Genomic DNA, 23,190 nt, shown 5'->3' on the forward strand with positions numbered 1-23,190 from the left:
ATTCAGGAGTTTTATCTTTCCTGGTTTACTTCCCCGTCATGCTATTTCTAAATAGTGATATCATTCCTACACTTAAACGGCCCAAATGATGAGGCTATAACAATATATGTGGCTATGAGAGAACCACTCCTTTCACAAATTCACATCTTCATATTCTCTTAGCTTGTTGGTAAGTTCTAATGAGAAAAAAAAAAAAAGGTTTTAGGAAGGCAGTTATTTACTAGTCATGCAAGCAGAGACAGAATCAGTTATGAGAAGCACTAGTTATATCAATTTGCTACAAGGAGCATCAAGCACCACAATTCCTTTATCAAGAGACTTTTAGTAGCATGTTCTAAAAGGGTAATGTGTAAAGAAACACAACAATGGTATATTACTTAAAAATGTCTATTTAATGGTCATTCCATCAAAATCAAGCAGAATCACATTTCAAAAGTACATATATATATATATCTTTTAAGGTGCATTTTCAAGTTTTATTTGGGCTTTATTTCTTCTTAGCTGCTTGAGGTGTTCTTGCAGATACAATTAACATAGGACGTTCTGAGGCTAATAGGTTCTCATGCACTGAAAGACAATTTCTAATAACATTGCGCATGTTGGGATACAATAAAAATTTCAAAAGCCATGTGTAATTTCAGAAAATGTAATACCAGTCAAGAAAGACATTTTCAACATAAAATTTAGGCACTCTATACTTTGGAATAGCCACAAAATATTCCAACAAGAGTTAATGCACTTTGTGATTACCTCTACTAAAAGATAATTCTCAATTAAAATCTATATTATTAAATAACATTTAAATTAGAGCCCATTATATTTTTATCATTATTGCAAACCATTTGCAGCATTGTGTTTTCATCAAATAATGCCACCCTACTTCTATTGCTCATCCTGGTACTCATCTTTTGTGGTGCATTTTTTTACAGAAGAACCTACAACAGTCACAGATAAGCATCTCCCCCCTTTTCCTGCTAACACCTGAAAAAGAAGGCCCTAACCAACTTTAAAAGTATTCTTGTATTTTCTGCTGTGGTTACTTTCTTAGCAGGCACACTGAAGCACATGCGAGGCTCCCTGGAGACCAGAAAATATTCACCAAGGAGCCGTGACTGATTCTGAGACTCAGTTCATATGCTCAGTCACTCTGTGGCTAAGTGCATTGCTCTATCTATGTTCCTACCCACTGTGCTGACACACTGACAGGTATGGAGCCAAGGAGAGGGATGCTGAAATTTGTCACTCCACTTTGCACAATGCCAAGGCCACCCAGAACTGGGTTTACTTTAGTAAAAACTTGATGATCTCTGCAGTGGTTCTGGGACTTCCACCTCCTCATCTGAAGCCTGAGGGGTAGGAATGATGCCTGCCCACTGAGATCCATTAACTTCAGATGAACTTCCCAGACTTGAGCATAACAGCATTGTTACAATTCAGAACATGGATGCTAACTGTTTCTGCTGAGAAGAAGGTACATTTGCTCAGTGATATGCAATTATGTAGCTAAGAAAACAATTAGAAAGCCGTTCAAAATTTTTAGATTACAGTCTGCAAATTGGCTCATCATAATCACCAATGACTAACTTATAAAGATCTATCCAGAGAAATGAATTCAAGACTTATTTGACGGTAAGTCGTACAGAAAAGAGCACAGTAATTTCCCACAGGAGAATTTGCTTTTTCATCACGGGGATCACTGCTAAGTTAATTACACTGCTAATGTTTTCTGGCGTATTTGAAGAGACAATTAGCATACGTAAATCAGGAGTGAGATGACAAGTTGCTTAACATTTGTCTCTGTTCATCGGATGTGATCTGGTTGCTGCTCAGCCTCCATATGAGTCAGGATGGGGAGAGAAGACCATAAGGAATGAGAGGTTGTTAACTTCCGTTTAAGCAAATATAATCAGAACCACTTACTACTAGTTGATAAACACTGATGTTAAATGCAAAATGCATAAGACTCAGCTGTTGGAAATTAACCTCAGCAAGAGATGAGAGATGCTGGGAAACATTATTGTCGACATGGGAAATTCATGTGAAACCCAGGCCATCTTTTCTGAGCAGAGAGGTTGGGACGGTAAGGATGGAGATGGGTTTTAGTTGAGGCTGGGTTTTATTCTTTCTCAGAACTTTGTTTTCCTGTGAATATTCTACAACCATATCTATCTTGTGATTGTGACCCAAGGCTCAGGATAGCACGGTTAAGACTACAGTCCCTCTCTGGCGTTTCAGAACGGCCACAGCTTCCTCATGTGTAACACCTTCCAGAGTCTCGCCATTAACAGCTAAAATCTGATCACCTCGTTTCAATCGGCCATCATCTGCAGCTGCTCCCTACAAATAAGAAACATTCCAGTTTAACCAGGGTGAAGCAATGAATATTCAAATAATATTAATATTATGGTGTGCATATTAAAAGAAAACTTTTAAACCTACCAATTAAAATGATTTCTAGGTAATGTTTTTAAATTAAGAAAACTAAGAAAAATGTAGGATGTTATTTGACCTAAGGGTGAATAGTAATTATAATTATGCATTGTTTACATAATATACTACTAGAAATGTCCTGACATTCACTTTTTTTTTTTTAAATACAAGTAGAACCTAATTTCAATATTCAGTACTGAATGGAATCTGAATGTCATATCATGTCATTTTCATGAATATGTAGCATACAAAGGCAGAACTGAATCTGGTGTTCGTTTTATCGCCAACACCATCATCATACAGGGTTCCATTATACTGAAAAGGTGTCAGCACTGTAGTGATCTATCAAAAGTGACTATAGCCTCTAAATGGGTGAACTGTATGGTATGTGAATTAGATCTCAATAAAACTGTCCTATATATAAACACACAGAAGTGGAACATTTCTAAAATTTTACAATATCATATTCAAAACTGTCAGCCTTATCTTTGATCCACCTAAACAAGTTTCTAAATGACTATTTTCTTTACATATTCAGCCATACATGGCTCTTCGGCATGGCACAAAGCAAGTGAAACTTGGGCTTTTTTTCATTCTAAAGCTGAGGATCAAAAACATCATGATATTATTAGAAATACTTCGGATGAGTGAAGAAAGACAAGACATAGAAAATGATTCACAGGAAGCTTTCTCCATCTGCCAGGGTAATTTTGAGAATTCTTTGAAAAGTTCATGCCAAAGGAGTACTCTACATGATTTTGAATTATGGGGAAATTAATCAAGGCATGCAGGTACCTGGTCCCTGATTGACTTCTGCAGAAGCCGAGCTAAGAGGCACTGACACTCCAGGGACCTGTGTCCCATAGTGTAGCGGTCCTGACCTGGTAGAATTACCTAGAATTTTAAAAACGTGACAAGGGTGGAATTCCTGTATAAAGGTGTCATAAAGAAAACTCAAAACCAGGATTATACTGGGGGGAAAATACCAAGATCAATTTGCACCTTTATTCATTTTTTTTTCTTTTTAAGAAAGTGTGTATGGATAAATCTAACTTGATTTAAATAAATTTTACATGCTGAGATTTAAGGGCTTCAGTAAACTCAAATACCTGTGTAATTACTTTTTTAAAAAGCATATTAAGCTCTTCAAGTTTTCATTTTCACCAATGGAAAAAGGATGGTTTTTCAGCTTTCTAGGATGTGTACACTGTTCCAGGTGTTGCTGTGTTTACCTGATAATTACACTGACCTGTATCTCCTCTGCTCTTTTATCAGTGTGGTATCTGTAGGCTAAACAAGGGAAGGAAGAAATAAATGGCTCACAGACTGACTTTCACCGAGCTAGGACACATGGCCTTACCCTTTTGCGATGTCTCAGCTCAGTCACTTCGCCTTTCCTGATGCTGTAAAACGGGCTCAAACAGCTACCTTTTGGCCTGCTCCAAAGATTAAGTGTATGGCACAGGGTATCTGCACAATTGTGGTAGTATAATGAAATGAATGATGATCAAACTCATGTTTTCTGATTTCACAGGCTTCAAAAAACTGCTCCCTCGATTTTCAGGGTTACTGAAGTCTTTAGGCCAATTTCATGTTGATTTATGGTAAAATTAGGCTGCTGATGGGACTAAGACCAAAAGCTGGTTTTGATTTTGAAGTTTTCAATCAAACACCTGAAAGAAAATGGAAGGCCCTGGCAGCCTGTTAATCAGACTGACTAAGCCTTTCAAATCCTATATGCCCTAAGAGCCTGTGAGGCTTCCTACTTTTGGAGGGGAAAAAAAAAGACCTGGATGGGCCAAATTAATTTCTTAGTTGAGCAAGAGAACTGTTAAAAGATGCACAGGACACCAAAAAGGTCACATAATAACCCATACCCTGTGGACATCCGAGATCCAGAAACCTGAATCAGAGATAAATATTTCATAGAACATATGTTCAGCGTTTAAAAAAAAAATAGAAAACATATAGCTATAGTTCTTAGAGCTTCAAGAGTCCTATGGGGGAATCTTTAGCTTGGTGTCAAAATCTGTTGTAGAAAGAGTTCACTTTAAAAGAACTCTTTTGCTAGCTTTTAGTTTATTGATTTATTATAATATATTTGTTCACTCTGATAAATAAAAAAAGAGAGTTATCAAATGAAACCCTATCACAGGGAATTCCCTGGTTGTCCAATGGTTAGGACTCTGTACTTTCATTGTTGGAGGCCCAGGTTCAATCCCTGATTGGAGAACTAAGCTCCCACAAACTTTGAGGTGTGGCCAAAAAATCAAATATATTATAATGAACTCCATGAAACTGTATGAATAGTAATAATGATAATTTGCACTGAAATATTTTACTGACACTGAATTAAGTAGCTTATAAGCTAGTACCTGGGAACTTTTTTTTTCTGTTCAGAGTTTTTCATTTCATGTGTGTCTCACTTTACCAAAAAGGTCCATTCCTTAAAATATGAAACATACCAAGGATCCTCAATATTTATTACAATGTTACTACTTATGTAGGTGCTTTCTAAATGATCACTTTCAATGAAAAGAGCATTCTGTGTGAGCTTCAGTCTGTTCATTATTCACACTAATCTTGTCCCCCTTGATTTGATAGTAGTTTCTTTTCAAAAATCTGCCACCAATGCACGTCCTGGTGTTCTGAGAAACAGCACCTGACTCATTCCACAGTCTCTGTGAATGTGTAGACAGGGATAGGCACAGACTGCTGAACTAGGCCCCAGGGCAAAAGACCTTAGAGGTAACCTGTCCTCTCTATGGACTGTAGCCCATGTCCTCACACGTAGGAAGTGAAGTCACTCAGTCGTATCTGACTCTTTGCGACCCCATGGACTGTAGCCTACCAGGGTCCTCCGTCCATGGGATTTTCCAGGCAAGAATACTGGAGTGGGTTGCCATTTCCTTCTCCAGAGACAGGTAGGAAGGGAGCTGATGATTAGACATTCTGGAGGGACTTTACAGAGACAAAGGCAGGCAGGCAGAACTTGCTGAAAGGTGGGGGCTCACCGAGCAGCCTTCCCACTGTCCTTATCTCCAGAGCTGGCTCTTTTAAATGCAACACGTAACAACTCCCTCAAAGAATCATGACCACAGCTACTTATAGTGTTATCTTAGGAAAAGGAGGGTCTATAGGTGGTTTATCCACTTTGGGGATTATCAGACAGGGACAGCACTGTTATCCATAATGGTTCTTTTTTTTAAATATTAAAAAAAAAAAAAATCTATTCCCTTTCTGGCCACACCGTGTGGAATGTGGGATCTTAGTTCCCCAGTAAGGGGTTGATTCCCCTGCGGTGCAAGTGCAGTCTTAACCACTGAACCATCAGGGAAGTCCCAGAATGTTTCTGATCTGCCTTCCTCTTCCTTTTCATCCATCACCAGCTGTGTGTTTGGGAATAACATGCCTCCTTAATAGACAATCTTGCGAGATGGCAATAGGAGTGGAAATCTGCAGCTGCCTAACATGTTCCAAAAGCAGAAGCCAGAGGATTAAGGCTTGTGTCAGATCACAGACCCAGTTAACAAGTGATAAGATCTGCACAGGTAAAAGCAAACTTGTATGTAGGGTATAGCATAGCTTTCTAGAAAGAGAAAGAATCTATCATATCTTTTTTGAGGGCCTTTATTTCTTTAGGAAAATAAAGCACTAGGAAGCAATTTGATCAATTAGTAAACAAATGACTGTGATAAAAGCATTGAAGAATAAAGCTGCAATATCAGTACTAAATACTTTTCAGAGGTCTTAAAAGTTTATAATGAATTTAGATTCCAACTTTAATAATGAAATTCACACCATGACCTGTGTATTAAGTAGGATGAATTGGACTAATTAACTCCTGAAAAACACCATTATCCAGGCTTAGTCTAACACACTGGGCTGTCCTGTAAGTACTTGGCAGACTATTGGAAGAGAGAAAACCACCTTTAGCTAAAATATCCTGAGGTTTTGGTGATGAGCAGCCATTAATGCTGCACTGATCCCAGGCTTGTACAAAGCTTTATGCCATGGCCCTCTGCTATCTTTCTTTAGTAGAAAGCTAAATCTTTGTTCTAGCCAGAACAATACTTCCAAGGCCAAAGAGCTTTTGCAGAGAGTGTGCCATGCTCCTTATACTGGTTGTTGAGAGAAGACACTCTTTGAAATCTGTTAGCATCTACTTTTGTAAAAGGGTCCAAAGAATATTATAATTTTTGTGATTCCACTTTTATAAAAGAATTCTTCTTGCACTCGTGTGGTGCAGGAATTTTCTATAAGATGAAAATGAAACAAGCATACATGCATGCATTCAGGTGTCAAAGTGAAGTAAACCAAAACACTTAAAAAAAAAAATCTCACCTAAGTTTCATTAAAACAAAAAAAGTACAGTAAAAAGGAAAAAAATACCTTTGCAAATATAGTCTTGACATAAATTGGCAGGTCTCCATGGGGACTTCCAAAACCCCCTACAATACTAAACCCCAATCCTTCAGAGCCTTTCTCCAAAGTAATAATCTTAGGTGGAGGTGTTCTGAAAACACAATGCACGCTGTTTAATTCAAGAATAGATATTGAGAGGGAATTTCATTTTCATGGAAGAACACAGATTTGAGAGAGACTTTCATACTGCGAAACAATGAAGGTCAGCTAATCAAATCAAATTATCAGCAGTCTAGAAACTTATTTTGAATTTCCCATATTATGCCAAAATTCTGGATGTTTTAGAGGCTTCTCTTTCATAAAATCCACTGTTTTTTTAAACTACAAAATAAAGTCATGATGCTGAAGTTGTCAAAGTACTCTTCTATTTGCTTAGGTTTTAACTTTTAAAATTACTGTTTAAAGCTGAACAGAACTGTCTTTACATCTGTGAAGAACGTGCATGGAGATGGAGAGGCAGGATATCACTTGAGCTTGTTGTACCCCGCAGTCTGCAGGTGGACTTCTGAACAGGTGACGTCAGCCCGAGAGTTCAGGGAATGGCTGCTCTTTTTCTGTCTGAATATCCTCACAAGTGATCCCCACTTTGACAGAGAGTGGGAAATCCTTCTTCAAAGCCCAAGTCTAATCTTCCCTGATGCCTTTGGAAGCATTCACCCCAAGCTTCTCTGTGCTCCCTTTGTACTTGGTCTACATTTCCATACAGCACTTGACATATTCCTTGACCATCCTTCTCCTCTACCAGCCTAAAAACTCCTTCAGGCTCTACCCTCTGAGTATTCCCAGCACCAAGCACTGTGCCTGTCACAACCTCAGGATCATGACTTTGTAAATGAGAACTGAAATCTAGAAGAGAGAAACCAAGGTGAAGCAAAATGGTTAAAGAACATTTGTTTCAAATGTACCATTTGGATTGTCAAAGCTTCGTCCAGTGTGGAAGTCATCTCTCTCAGAAACAACATAGCTAAAAATTAAATTACCTGTATGGGTTCACAAGGAGTTAAGCTTAACTAACGCCAGTTTCTTATTCCTGTATGTAGTTGTCCAAAGGGTAAAAACCTAAAGGAGTTCCAGCACCCCGGGGCCTGTTGTCTTATTTGCAGATTTGTCTGTGTATCCTGGCAGTATCACTTGTTTTGCAACAGCATGCTTGTCCGAGAGGCAGCACCATCTAATATAAATGCAGCCAGTCGTGCGATATTTGCAAACTCAGAGAAATTTGCAAACCTGGGATACGAGCAACCTCTGAATATGCTGTCTGCCTCAAACACTCTTCCTCTGTGCCTTGATTTTGTCTGGCTTATTTTAAGCTTGATTTTCAGCCGCTTCCCGTTGACACCGGCTGTTTGCTGATGCACCTACTGGTTGTTTACAGCAGGCATTTATAGTAATTTCTGAATGTCTATGCCGTATATATTTTAACTGTTTCCAATGACACTCCAGCTTTTTTCAATTATTCTAAAACTCAGCTTAGGCATTTAGTGCCAAGTACACTCCCTAGTTGAGTTGTCTCTCTTCCATGGTTTCAGAGCACCCTGTGCTTACTTCTCTCTCTCATTGAACTTGGTTCTCCAGCACTTACCAACTGTTTTATAACCATGGATTTATGGGTCTGTTTTTTTAATTCTCTGGCAGTTCCATGAGAACTGGGGCAATGCCTTCGCCTATGTTTCTGAGTTTGAGTCCTCAGGACCCAGCACTTGTACAGTCTTAGGAAGGCATTCAATAAATATCTGCTGAAATAACGACATATTACCCCGATGGCTGAATGGTAATGATGTCATGAATGTGACTCTACTTTTCATCACTTTGTGGCCTTATAAGCATTCTCAGTAATAGCCCACTGGCTAGACATGAAGATTCATGTCTCCTCTTTTAAACACAGCCCCCATTTCCAAGGATATTGAGGTGGGAACCTTGAAGTCCAAAGCCATTGTTTTAGAGCTAGGCCCTGGGGCCCACCAAATCCTTAGAGACCTTCATAACTGTGCCTATTCACAATTAGAGCCTGTTTTCTTGGGGAGAGGAGGAAACCAGCTCCACTCCTCTACTGGCAACACTACATGGAGTTTGTTTCCATTTATCTCACACTTTCAATTCATTTTATTAGTTTTAATACACTTTCATGTAGAAGACTAGTAAAAACATAAATACCTTCAAATGTTAACAGTGGTCAGATTATAACGATCTTTAAATTCTTTTATGCTAGTGGTTCCCAGCCTGCTGGCAGCTGTGGGATCATAGCAAAGTACCCAGGGTAACAGGGCACCTCTGCAATTCCACAACACATTGAAGGGTGTTACATGAACACTATTCTTCACACAAGGGTCCTGATTTTCTTTTTTAAATAAAGGGCCACTATGGCTTGAAAGTATTATACTTTCATGTATTTGTCCATTTTAATAGCAAGCATTCATTATTTTCATAATGAAAAAGTAAAATGAGCCTAGTTCAATATTCTTAAGAAAAACAAACTCAAAGCTCTCATTTAAATTGATGAACAATCGGGAAAAAGTTGGGAATGGCTGTGATCATCAGATCCTTCCAAAAAATCACTCAGATCAGTCCACAAATATTTATTGAGCACTGGCTAGTGACTTGTGGAACTGGAGTAACTTCTGGGGCAGCATTTCTCAAAGTCTGCATCCCCAGCTTATCTGCAGCAACATTTCCCTGGAGAACCCAATGTTGACCACCTTCTCAGGCTCTCTGTGAATAGGCCAGAAGAATTAGCATTTTAAAATATGCCTTTTAGATTATTTTTATGGATATTCTAGTTTGAGACACACTGCTTTGAGGAGCAACTTTAATTTCAGTGACAGGTTTTAGCAAAAAAAAATGCCAGCAAGTATGACAAGAAGAGTTAACCTCAGAACAAGGTTTTAGCTTAGACACTGAGGGCACATGTTTCTCTGCATAATAACGCAGGGTGAGCCTAGGCTATAAGTCTGGGGTCTCTGGGTGGACAGGGCACAGGCACAGTGGCCAGGTGCAGTGTCTGCAGGCCCGACAGCAACAGTTCATGAAGAACTCACATGATGGAACAACGCCCTGTGAGAAGTGGAGCAACCCTGGTGTTTTCTTGGAGGTTCTCCAGGAATCAGAAAATGTAATGTGCACTATCCATTCCTCTCCCTTAGGGAGCACACTCTACAGTCTGGACGAGGTCTCACTGAGCTTTGCCCACACACTTAAGAGGCACTCTGCTTCTAGAATACTCACTCTGTGTCCTCCAGACGAAGCTCGGCAGTGGGAGAACCAATGCGGTGGCCCGTAGACAGGTTCTCAAGCTGAGTTGCTATGGCACTTACATTGGTATCTGCTACAACCTGTTGGAGGGGAGTCAGAGCAAGACAACCCATTATAAGTCAGGGGAGAATTAGAGAAATCATACTGTATCCAACTATCAGTTCTCAGTCTTACCTTATCTAACCTCTCTGTAGCATTTGACACAATGGGTTATTCTTTCTCTTAAACTGTTTTCCTCATTTGGCTTCCATAATGTTACACTTCACTAGTTTCTTTCTACCTTCTGGCCATTCCTTCATAGCTCACAAAACTCTAACTCCCAGAGGGCCACAGATTCACTCCTGGAGCTTCTTCTCTTTCCATCTCAACATCCTTTTAGTTATTTCAGGGGATATCATATCACCTTCAGAATTTAAATATGTAATGATAATTCCTGAATCTATACCTGCAACACCACCTCTTACTTAACTCTAGACCTATGTATCCAATCACCAAGTTGACACCCCTAGCAGGATGCCCACCAGGTATCTCAAACTAATCTGTCCAACCCTGAGCCACCCCCTGGCCCCCGTCTCTGCTCCCTAGCCTTTCTTATCTCAGGTAATGCAACTGAATTCCTCCAGCCTTAGCAAATACCTTGGTGTCATCCTTGACCCCTCTTCCTTTTACAATCCTTTTCAATCCTCATGCAACTGGTCTTCCTATAAAATCATCTCTTGCTTGGAGTTTTAGAAAAGCCTCCTCACTGGCCCCCCTGCTTCAGCTCCCCACCCCAACTCAGTCCATAGCAGCTAGAATGTTTCCGTTAAAATACAGAGGATTAGTTCACTCTTCTGCTTAAAACTATCCAAAGGAAATCTGGACTCCCTTGGATAACAGGCTGAAGTTCTTAGATGGTCTATGAGGTCATCGGTAGGTGACCTGCTCAGTTATGACTCCACTTTTGTCTCCAAACTTCTTCCCCTGTGTTCACTCTGCTTCTTGAACCCAGGTCTCCTGCACTGCAGGCAGTAAAGAATCTGCATGCAAGGTGGGAGACCTGGGTTCAATCCCTGGATTGGGAAGATTCCCTGAAGAAGGGAAAGGCTACCCACTTTAGTATTCTGGCCTGGAGAATTCCATGGACTGTATAGTCCATGGGGTCACAAAGAGTCAGACATGACTGAGCGACTTTCAGTTTCACTCTGCTCCAGCTACACTGGCCTCCTGGCTTTTCCTCTAACGTGCCAGAGACATCTCCACCTTGGTGCTCTGCAACTGATGTGCATTTTGCCTGGAATTTCTGCATCCAGTATGTTCATGGCTAGCTCCTTCACTTCTCTCACGTCTTTAAAATCACCTTCTTTGGCCACCGTAACTAAAATTTCCACACCAATGTCCCAGCCCAACATTTTATATTATTTAAAAAGAAACAACAGGCCTTCAGCACAGAAACAGATGCACAGATCAGTGGAACGGAAGAGAGAACCCAGAGATCAACCTACACACCTATGGCCAATTAATCTATGCCAAAGGAGGCAAAACTATGCAATGGGGAAGAGAGTATCTTTAACAGTGGTGTTGGGAAGACCAGACAAGTACATGTAAAAGAATGAAATTAGATTTTTTTTTCATACCACATACAAACATAAATTCAGAATGGATTAAATGTAAAATTGGAAACTGTAAAACTCCTAGAAGAAAACATAAGCAGTGCACTCTTTAATATAAATCTTAACAATAATTTTTTGAATCTGTCTCCTTAGAAAAGGGAAACAAAAGCAAAAATAAACAATGGAAAGTAATTTAAAAGTTTTTGCACAAAGAAGGAAACCATCAACAAAATGAAAAGACAAATTACTGAATGGGAAAAGTTATTTGAAAATGACATGCCTTATAAGTGGTTAATATCCAAAACATATAAAGAGCTCATACAACTCAAAATATATATATATATTTAAAAAATGAACCACCTGGCTAAAAATAGTCAGAAGAGCTGACAAACATTTTCCCAAAGAAGACATATAGATGGCGAAAGGGCCCATGAAAAGATGCTCAACATCACTAATCATCCTAGATAAGCAAAGCAAAACCACAATGAGACAGCACTTTACACCTGTCAGAATGTCTATTGTCAAAAAGACCACAAATAATAAATTGGCACTAGAGAGTAAAGGGAACCCTAGTACACTGTTGGTTGGAATGTAAATTGACACTGCTGTAATGGAAAACAGTACAGAGCAATGTAAGTGTCCATCAACAGATGAATAGATAAGGACTTCCTTGATGGCTAAGATGCTGTGCTTCCGATGCAAGGATTCCATCCTTGGCTGGAGAACTAGATCCTATTAAAGATCCCACATGCTGAAACAAGGATAGAAGATTCTGTGTGCTGCAACTAAGACCCGGCACAGCCAAATAAATAAATAAATAAATATATTTTTAAAACTTCATTTTATTTTAAAATAAAAGAATCCTTGATTTAAAAAAAAAAAAACCCACATGAATGGACAAAGAAGATGAACACAATGAAACACTATTCAGTCGTGAAAAATTTGCAATTTTTGCAAAGCTTTGCATCCACATGAATGGACCTACAGGATATTATGCTTAGCAAAGTAAGTCAGAGAAAAGTACATACTGTTTTCACTTACACATGGGAACTAAAAAATAAATGAATGGATATAACAAAACATAAACAGACTCACTGATACAGAGAACTAAGTTATCCATGGGGGTATGGGAAGGGGGGAGGTGTGAGAAAGGGGAAGGGGATTAAGTACAAACTCCTGGGTATAAGATAAATAAAATACAAGGATGTCATATACAGCACAAGGAATATAGCCAATATTATATGGTGACTTTAAATAGAGTATATGTTGTACACCTGAAACTAATATTAAGACATTGTAAATCAACTGTATTTCAATTTAAAAAATTAATTAAAACAAAAGAGGCAAGAACAAGATGGCAGAGGAGCTGGTGGATGTGGAGTACATCTCTCTCCACGGATACATCAAGAATACACCTTCAGACAGAGCAATGCGTGCAGAACACCAGCTGAGAGTGGACAGGAGTACCTGACCAGTGGGAAAGAATATATAGAACCACCACGCAAAACTCGGTAGGATGAAGGAACTAGGGGGAAAACAGGAGTGTTAGTAGGACTGGCCCTGCCCTCGGCAGGTGGGGAAACTGAAGCAGGGGTCTGATCCCGACAGCGGGGCAATTGTTTGAGTCAGAGGAGAAACATTTAAGGCTGACAGTGAAACAGCTGATCTGTGGCAGCCTAAATGGAATGAGAGTCAGACAGTCCTTGCCACAGCCATACATATGCCGGGCAGGAATGCGGGTCTCCTGGAAGGGGCAGAGGCAGGAGCTGGAGTTTAGGGATTTTGGAGCAATCCCAGTTCGAGGGCTGCTGTTGACTGTGGAGAGATGGATCGAGGGGATATGAGGGAGGAGATCATGGTGGGAAATGCCTGTGGAGGAGAGCCAGGCAGCCATGAAAGCAAGGCGACACTGCTGAGTCACGCGTACGGGTTGGAGCCATCACCATAGCCTCTCTCTCTCCACGTGTCAACAACAGCAGCTGAACAATAGAGAGGCTGGACCATCAAACACTTGAGGCACTGAACTACAGAGTAGGACCCCAGCCAGGGTGCCCCTTTAAGTGCCTGATGCACTGATCTACAGAAAACGACCCCAGCCAGGGGAGCCCTCTAGATGCCTGAACGGGTGGAGCTATGGAGAAAGAGTGGCCAAAGAGGCCTTCTGATCGCCAGCTACAAGAGGCTCGAAAAAAGACTCTGATAGGGCCATAACTCCCACTGCAGAGGCAGTCTGTGTCCCTGAATACTTGGTGCCGCCAGGGTCCCCGCAAGCCAAGCAGCTGCACCATCTTCACACTCAACTCTCACTGGGGCAGAGCTGCCACAGGCAAAAAAAAAAAAAAAGTCTCGTGTTTATGTGCATAGGGTCGCTTTGGTCCTGTCTGACTCTTCGCCACCCTGTAGACTGTGGCCTGTCAGGCTTCTCTGCCAGAGAGGGGGTTCTCCAGGCAAGAATACTGAAGCGTATTGGCCAATTCTAGTTGCCATACCCTTCTAGAGAACTATATTTCTACTACCCTAGCCACCAGCCCCCCTGAGTACCTGGTGCTGCCAGCACCACTGCGAACCAATCAGCTGCATCACCTCCATACCTGGCCTTCACAGGGGCAAACCCAAGCCCTCCAGGCCAGCCTCAGGAGCAAATCCCAGTGGACAACCCACATGTAGAGGTGGAAATAAAACCACAATTGAAACCAAGGGGCAGTGCAGCTAAGGAAGAAGACCCAAAACCTTCCTACCAGCTGTACAAGCTGCAGATTAAATCCACACATCAACTAAGCAGACTCTGTGTCTATGGAATATATAAAAGGTCATTGAGAGCTCCCACAAAATAAAACGCCCTAGCTCTGATAGCTGTGGACATTGGAGGCAAGAACACACAGGAGCAGGACAAGATTAGAATGTGAGCAGCCCCCACAGCAGGTCCAGAGATCAGTACAGTGTTGGAGGGCATCCTAGGGAGGTAAGGTGGACTGTGACTCCCAGCGAGGGAAAGGACTGACAGCAGTGACTCAAGAAAGACATTTATTATTCTTATTTTTTGACTTGTTTTGTAGATTCTTTTGGATTCCCTCCCGCCCTCCCGCCCCCACCGCCCCAACCCCAGTCTGTTGTAGTTGTCAATTTTATTGTCACTAAGAAATCCAATTAAGCTTTTGAGCTTTTTTTTTTCTTTTTCCTCAGTCACATTTTTTATTGTCGTTATAAATCTCTGCCTCTGTGATGGGGTTTTGCAGTTCTGTGGAGTTTTCCTCTTTTTTTTTTCTTTTCTCTTTTTTAAATTAAAAATTTTAAACCTATTATTATTTTTCTACATTTATTCTTTGTTTGCTTTTCCTACTGTTCTTTTCCCCTTGCAGTTAATCTGTAACGTATATAAATCTTCTTTATCTACCTGTTTAACTTTGCATATCTATTCTTTCTTCTTTTCTTTCTCTCCTTTCCTCTCAACATATTTGTAGGTTTATTTTCATTGCTTTATTCCCCAATTGGCACCTTGCTTCAGTTTTGTTTTCCAGTTTGTGCTTTAACTAGTTTTGTTCTGGTAGATATAATTTTTGGTTTCCTTTGTTTGCCAGGTCAATCTATTGTACTTAATTTTTGTTGTACTGTTTTGATTTTGCTTATGGGTGTGTGTATATGTGTATATTCAGTCACACTTTCTACTGTTGTATAAACCTCTGCCTCTACGCTGGGCTCTTGCAGTTTTGTGGAGTTTTCCTTTTTACCCCCCTTTTCTTTCTTCTTCCGTTTTTTTTTTTTTTCTCTTTTTATAATTTTAATTTTTAATTTTTTTAAACCTATTATATTTTTTCTACATTTATTCCTTCACTTGCCTTTCCTACTGTTCTTTTCCCCTGGCAGTTAACCTTTAATGTATATAAATCTTCTTCATCTACCTCTATTTACCTTTGTATATTGATTCTTTCTTTCTTTCCTTTCCTCTCAACATATTTGTTAGTTTTGTTTTCATTGCTTTATTCCCCACTTGGCACATTGCTTCAGTTTTGTTTTCCAGTTTGTGCTTAACTTAGTTTTGTCCTTAACTGGTAAATATAATTTTTTATTTCCTTTGTTTGCTGGGTCAATCTACTGCTTTATTTTTGTTGGGCTGTTTTCACTTTGCTCATGGGTATATATGTATATATGTATATTCCATTATTTTAATTATTATTTGCCTGATTTTCTAACTGCCATTTGCCTGGTGTTCATCTTTGGTTTCTCATTTTCAGATATCGGTTTTACCCTCCCTTAATGTCATAACAAACCACTTGTGGAATCTTCCTTCCTGACCAGAGATCAAACCCTGAGCCTTTGGAGTGGGAGCACTGACTCCAAGATCCTAGACTACCAGAGAATTAACCCTAGGGAATATCAAATAATGAGAACTCACACACTTGAATACAAGACCTGGCATCACCCAACCACCAGTAGCACCCTGTGCAGGACACCTCATCTAAACAACAAACAAAACAAAAATACAAACCCAATCATCAGCAGACAGGATTACTACCTCACTCAACCTTGCCCATCAGAGAAAAAACAAACAAACAAAAACTCAGCACAAATCTCATCCTATACGAACCTCACACAAACCACTGGACCAACCTTAGGAGGGCAGAAACCGAAAGGAAGAAAGAATTCAACCTTCCTCAAGGAAAGAATTCAACTTTCCTTGAAGCCTGGGAAAAGGAGGCTGCAAACACAATAACTTAAAATAAAAAAAAAAAAAAGAAAAGTCAAAGAAATACTGCACAAATGAAGGAACAAACCAGAAACACAGAGGTTCAAATAAATGAACAGGAAATAGGAAATTACCTGAAAAATAATTCAGAATAATGATAGTAAAGATGATCAAAAACCTTGAAAACAAAATGGAGAAAATGCAAGAATCAATTAACAAAGACCTAGAAGAATTAAAGAGTAAATGTACAGAGACAAATAACACAACTACTGAAATTAAAAATACTCTAGAAGGAATCAATATCAGAATATCTGAAGCAGAAGAACGAATCAGTGAGCTGGGAGATAAAATGGTGGAAATAACTTCTGAAGAGCAGAATAAAGTAAAAAGAATGAAAAGAGCTGAGGACCGTCTCAGAGGCCTCTGGGACCATATGAAATGCACCAACATTCGAATTATAGGGGTCCCAGAAGAAGAAGGGGAAAAAAAGGATATGAGAAAAATTTTGAAGATTATAGTTGAAAATTTCCCCATTGTGGAAAAGGAAATAGCCAATCAAGTCCAAGAGGCATGAAGAGTCCCATACAGGATAAACCCAAGGAGAAATATGCCAAGACACATGCTAATCAAACTAACAAAGACTAAACACAAAGAAAGAATATTAAAAGCAGCAAGAGAGAAGCAATAAGTAACATATAAGGGAAACCCCATATGCTTAACAGCTGATCTTCCAGCAGAAACTCTGCAGGCCAGAAGGCAAAGGCAGGATATATTTAAAGTGCTGAAAGGGAAAAATCCACAACCAAGATTAATGTACCCAGCAAGAATATCATTCAAAATTGATGGAGAAATAAGTAGCTTTTCAGACAAACAAAAGTTAAGAGAATTCGGTACCACCAAGCCAGCTTTACAACAAATGTTAAATGGACTTATATAGTCAAGATATACAAGAGAAGAAAAAAGACCTACAAAACCAACCCCAAACAATTACAAAATGGCAATAGGAACATATACATCAATAATTACTTTCAAAGTAAATGGATTAAATGCTCCAACCAAAAGACACAGACTGGCTGAATGGATACAAAAACAAGACCCATATATACTCTGTCTACAAGAAACTCACTTCAGACCTCAAGACACATATAGACTGAAAATGAGAGTATGGAAAAATATATTCCATGCAAATGGGAAGCAAAAGAAAGCTGGAGTAGCAATCCTCATATCAGACAAAATAGACCTTAAAATAAAGATTACAAGAGATAAGGAAGGACACTACGTAATGATCAAGGGATCAATCCAAGAGGAAGGCATAACAATTGTAAATATCTATGCACCCAACATGCTGCTGCTGCTGCTAAGTCACTTCAGTCATGTCCGACCCAGTGTGACCCCATAGATGGCAGCCCACCAGGCTCCTCTGTCCCTGGGATTCTCCAGGTAAGAATACTGGAGTGGGTTGCTATTTCCTTCTCCAATGCATGAGAGTGAAAAGTGAAAGTGAAGTCACTCAGTCGTGCCCGACTCTTTGCGACCCCATGGACTGTAGCCCACCAGGCTCCTCCGTCCATGGGATTTTCCAGGCAACAGTACTGGAGTGGGTTGCCATTTCCTTCTCCAATGCACCCAACATAGGAGCCCCTCAATATACAAGACAAACACTAACAGACATAAAAGGAGAAATTGACAGTAACACAATAATAGTAGGAGACTTTAACACCCCACTCACACCAATGGACAGATCATCAAAACAGAAAATTAATAAGGAAACACAAGTCTTAAATGATACATTAGATGAGATGGATCTCATTGATATCTTCAGGACATTCCATCCAAATGCAGAATACACCTTCTTCTCAAATGGAACATTCTCCAAGATAGACCACATCTTGGGTCACAAATCAAACCTCAGTAAATTTAAGAAAATTGAAATCGTTACAAGTATCTTCTCTGACCACAATGCTATGAGACTAGATATCAATTACAAGAAAAAAACTGTAAGAAACACAAACACATGGAGGCTAAACAACATGTTTCTAAGTAACCAACAGGTTACTGAAGAAATCAAAAGGGAAATAAAAAAATTTCTAGAAACAAATGACAATGAAAACACAACAACTCAAAATCTATGGGATGGAGCAAAAGCAGTTCTAAGAGGAAGTTTATAGCAATACGATCCTACCTCAAGAAACAAGAAAAACATTGAATAGACAACCTAACCTTACACCTAAAGCAACTGGAAAAAGAAGGAAAAAGCCCAAAATTAGTAGAAGGAAAGAAATCACAAAGATCCAAGTGGAAATACATTAAAAAACGAAAAAAGCAATAGTAAAGATTAATAAAACTAAAAGCTGGTTCTTTGAGAAGATAAACAAAGTTAACAAACTCTTAGCCAGACTCATCAAGAAAAAAAGAGAGAATAATCAAATCAACAAAATTAGAAATGAAAAGGGCAAGGTTACAACAGACAATGCAGAAATACAAAGGATTATAAGAGACTATTATGAACAACTCTATGGCAATAAAATGGATAACCTGGAAGAAATGGACAGATTCTTAGAAAAGTTCAATCTTCCCAGACTGAATCAGGAAGAATTAGAAATTATGAACAACCCAACTACAAGCACTGAAATTGAAGCTGTGATCAAAAATCACCCAAAAAACAGAAGCCCAGGACCAGATGGCTTCACAGAATAAGTCTATCAAACATTTAGAGAAGAACTAATGCCTATCCTTCTAAAACTCTTTCAAAAATTGCAGAGGAAGGAACACTTCCAAATTCATTCTACAAGGCCACCATCACCCTGATACCAAAACCAAAGACAACACACAAAAAAGAAAACTACAGGCCAATATCACTGATGAACATAGATGCAAAAATCTTCAACAAAATTCTAGCAAACAGAATTCAGCAACACATCAAAAAGCTCATACACTATGATCAAGCTGGGTTTATTCCAGGGATGCAAGGATTCTTCAATATATACAAATCAATCAATGTCATACACCATATTAAGAAACTGAAAGATAAGAAGCATATGATAACCTCAATAGATGTATAAAAAGCCTTTGACAGAATTCAGCACTTGTTTATGATTAAAACTCTTCCAAAAAATGGGCATAGAAGGAACCTACCTCAACATAGTAAAGGCCATATATGATAAGCCTATAGCAAACAATATTCTCAATGTTGAAAAACTGAAAGCATTCCCCTAAGATCAGAACAAGACAAAGGAGTCCACTTTCACCACTGTTATTCAACATAGTTCTGGAAGTTCTAGCTACAGCAATCAGAGAAGAAAAAGAAATAAAAGGAATCCAGATCAGAAAAGAAGTCAAGCTCTCACTATTTGCAGATGACATGATACTGAACATCAGTTCAGTTCAGTTCAGTAGCTCAGTCGTGTCCAACTCTTTGCGACCCAATGAATCGCAGCACACCAGGCCTCCCTGTCCATCACCAACTCCCGGAGTTCACTCAGACTCACGTCCATCGAGTCAGTGATGCCATCCAGCCATCTCATCCTCTGTCGTCCCCTTCTCCTCCTGCCCCCAGTCCCTCCCAGCATCAGAGTCTTTTCCAATGAGTCAACTCTTCGCATCAGGGGCCAAAGTACTGGAGTTTCAGCTTTAGCATCATTCCTTCCAAAGAAATCCCAGGGTTGATCTCCTTTATAGAAAACCCTAAAGATAGTATCAGAAAGTTACTACAGCTAATCAGAGAATATAGCAAAGATGCAGGATAAAAAATCAATACACAGAAATCACTTGCATTTTTACATACTACCAATGAAAAATCAGAAAGAGCAATTAAGGAATCAATCCCATTCACCACTGCAACCAAAAGAATTAAATATCTAGGAATAAACTTACATAAGGAGATGAAAGAACTGATTCAGAAAACTATAAGACACTAATGAAAGAAATAAAAAATGACATAAACAGATGGAGAGATATTCCATGTTCCTGGGTAGAAAGAATCAATATTGTGAAAATGACTATACTACCAAATGCAATCTACAGATTTAATGCAATCCCTATCAATTTACCAATGGCATTTTTTCACACAACTAGAACATAAAATTTCACAATTCATATGGAAACACAAAAGACCTCAAATAGCCAAAGCAGTCTTGAGAAAGAAGAATAAAGCTGGAGGAATCAACCTTCCTGACTTCAGGTTATACTACAAAGCTACAGTCATCAAGACAGCATGTTATTGGCACAAAAACAGAAATACAGACCAATGGAACAAGATAGAAAGAGCAGAAATAAATCCATACACCTATGTGTGCCTTATTTTTTACAAAGGAGGCAAGAATATACAATGGGGCAAAGACAGCCTCTTCAATAAATGGTGCTAGGAAAACGGGACAGCTACATGTAAAAGAATGAAATTAGAACACTTCTTAACACCATAAACAAAGATAAACTCAAAATGGATTAAAGACCTAAATGTAAGACCAGAAACTATAAAACTCTTAGAGGAAAACATAGGCAGAACACTTAGAATGACATAAATCAAAGCAAGATCCTCTATGACCCACCTAGAATAATGGAAATAAAAACAAAAGTAAACAAGTGGGGCCTGATTAAATTTAAAAGCTTTTGCACAGCAAAGTGTGCTATAAGCAAGGTGAAAAGACAACCCTCAGAATGGGAGAAAATAATAGCAAATGAAACAACTGAAAAAGGCTTAATTTCTAAAATATACAAGCAGCTCATACAATTCAATACCAGAAGAACAAGTAACCCAATCAAAAAGTGGGAAAAAGACCTAAACAGACAGTTCTCCAAAGAAGACATACAGATGGCTAACAAACACATGAAAAGATGCTCAACATCTCCCATTATTAGAGAAATGAATCAAAACTACAATGAGATATCACCTCACACTGGTCAGAATGGCCCCCATCTGGAGAGAAGGGAAACTTGCACTGTTGGTGGGAATGTAAATTGATATAGCCACTATGGAAGTCGGTATGGAGATTCCTTAAAAAAACCAGGAGTAAAACCAATCTCACTCCTAGGCATACACCCTGTGGAAACCAAAATTGAAAGAGACACATGTATCTCATTGTTCATTGGAGCACTATTTACAATAGCTAGAACATAGAAGCAACCTAGATGTCCATTGACAGATGAATGGATAAAGAAGTTGTGGTACATATACACAGTGGAATATTACTCAGCCATAAAAAGGAACACATTTGAGTCAGTTCTAATGAGGTGGATGGACCTAGAACCTATTATACAGAGTGAAGTGAGTCAGAAAGAGAAAGATAAATACCATATTTTAACACATATATAAGGAATCTAGAAAAATGGCACTGAAGAATTTATTTACAGGGCCACAATGGAGAAACAGAGAATAGACTTATGGACATGGGGAGAGGGCAGGAGAGGGTGAGATGTATGGAAAAGAGTAACATGGAAACTTACATTACCATAGGTAAAATAGATAGCCAATGGGAATTTGCTATATGGCTCAGGAAACTCAAACAGGGGCTCTGTATCAGCCTAGAGCAGTGGGATGGGGAGAGAGATGGGAGGGTGTTTCAAAAGGGAGGGAATATATGTATACCTATGGCTGATTCATGTTGAGGTTTGACGGAAAACAGCAAAATTCTGTAAAGCAATTATCCTTCAATAAAATATAAACTTTTAAAAAAATTGAGTAAAAAAAAAAGAAGAAACTGGCCCAAAATAGAGCCACATATGCTAAGCCCTCCAAGGACTTAACACCTAGCCTAACTGCAGTTTCAGCTGCTCCTTGGAGTGGAATTTTAAACCAATCAGTCTGGAATTTCTTCATCAAGACCAATCGGAGACTCTACTTAATAAGTTCTACCAGAAATAATCCACTCTTTTAACTTTTTATCCTACCCTCCTTCCTATAAAAGCCTTTCAGTTTTGTATAGAACCTTGGAGTGCCATTCTATTTGATAAATGGGATGCATCCCAGTTATCATGAATAATAATAATTCATGAATAATGATATAATTCATGAATAATAATATTCATGAATTATTGAATAAAGACAAACAGACCTTCAAATTTACTGAGTTTAATTTTGTTTAACAATCTCCTCCTTCCCTGCTTTATGTTTTCTTACTACCATTACTATCTAATTAACTATATATATATTTTGCCTTGTCTTGTCTTGTCTTGGAAGCGTGAAAGTGAAAGTTACTCAGTCGTGTATGACTCTTTGTGACCCTATGGACTATACAATCCATGGAATTCTCCGGGCCAGAATACTGAGTGGGTTGCCTTTCCCTTCTCCAGGGTATCTTCCCAACCCAGGGATCGAACCCAGGTCTCCTGCATTGCAGGCAGATTCCTTACCAGCTGAGCTACAAGAGAAGCCCTGTCCTGTCTTATCACTTCATATTAGCATGTGAGGACATGAAGTTTGTCTGTTTTATTCACCACCGTATCCCCTTTATGTAGAATATGTCTACATAGGTGTTCAAGTAATATCTGATGAATGAAAGAACATCTCTTGATTTCCTATGATTTGTGTTTGTTCTTGTTGTTGTTCAGTCACTCTGTCATGTCTGACTCTTTGCAATTCTGTGGACTGCAGCATGCCAGGCTTCCCAGTCCTTCATCTCCTGGAGCTTGCTCAAGCTCATGTCCATTTAGTCGGTGATGCCATCCAATCGTCCTCTGTTGTCCCCTTCTCCTGCCTTCAATCTTTCTCAGCATCAGGGTCTTTTTCAATGAGTCAGCTCTTTGAATCAGGTGGCCAAAGTACTGGAGCTTCAGCTTCAGCATCAGTGCTTCCAATGAACATTCAGGATTGAT

The 23,190-nt window shown here is 39.2% G+C and overlaps 1 protein-coding gene across 3 annotated transcripts in view; it reads right to left on the minus strand.

Moving 5' to 3' along the window:
- Window positions 1–371: 371 nt before the first annotated feature.
- Window positions 372–23,190, minus strand: part of PATJ (PATJ crumbs cell polarity complex component) — a 392,470-nt gene continuing 369,651 nt past the window's right edge. Inside the window, exons 43-45 of one of the 3 annotated variants that reach the window (XM_040232709.1) lie at window positions 10,078–10,184; window positions 6,823–6,946; window positions 372–2,337 (exon numbers count right to left, since the gene is read on the minus strand). In XM_040232709.1, coding sequence (XP_040088643.1) covers window positions 2,191–2,337; window positions 6,823–6,946; window positions 10,078–10,184 — 378 coding nt within the window. In that variant the 3' untranslated portion in view covers window positions 372–2,190. Of the gene's footprint in view, window positions 2,338–6,822; window positions 6,965–10,077; window positions 10,185–23,190 lie in introns of all 3 variants that reach the window. The other 2 variants (XM_040232708.1, XM_040232710.1) reach the window with 2 other exon arrangements.

Source organism: Oryx dammah, unplaced genomic scaffold, assembly GCF_014754425.2.
Source record: "Oryx dammah isolate SB20612 unplaced genomic scaffold, SCBI_Odam_1.1 HiC_scaffold_28, whole genome shotgun sequence".
Classification (NCBI taxonomy): domain Eukaryota; kingdom Metazoa; phylum Chordata; class Mammalia; order Artiodactyla; family Bovidae; genus Oryx; species Oryx dammah.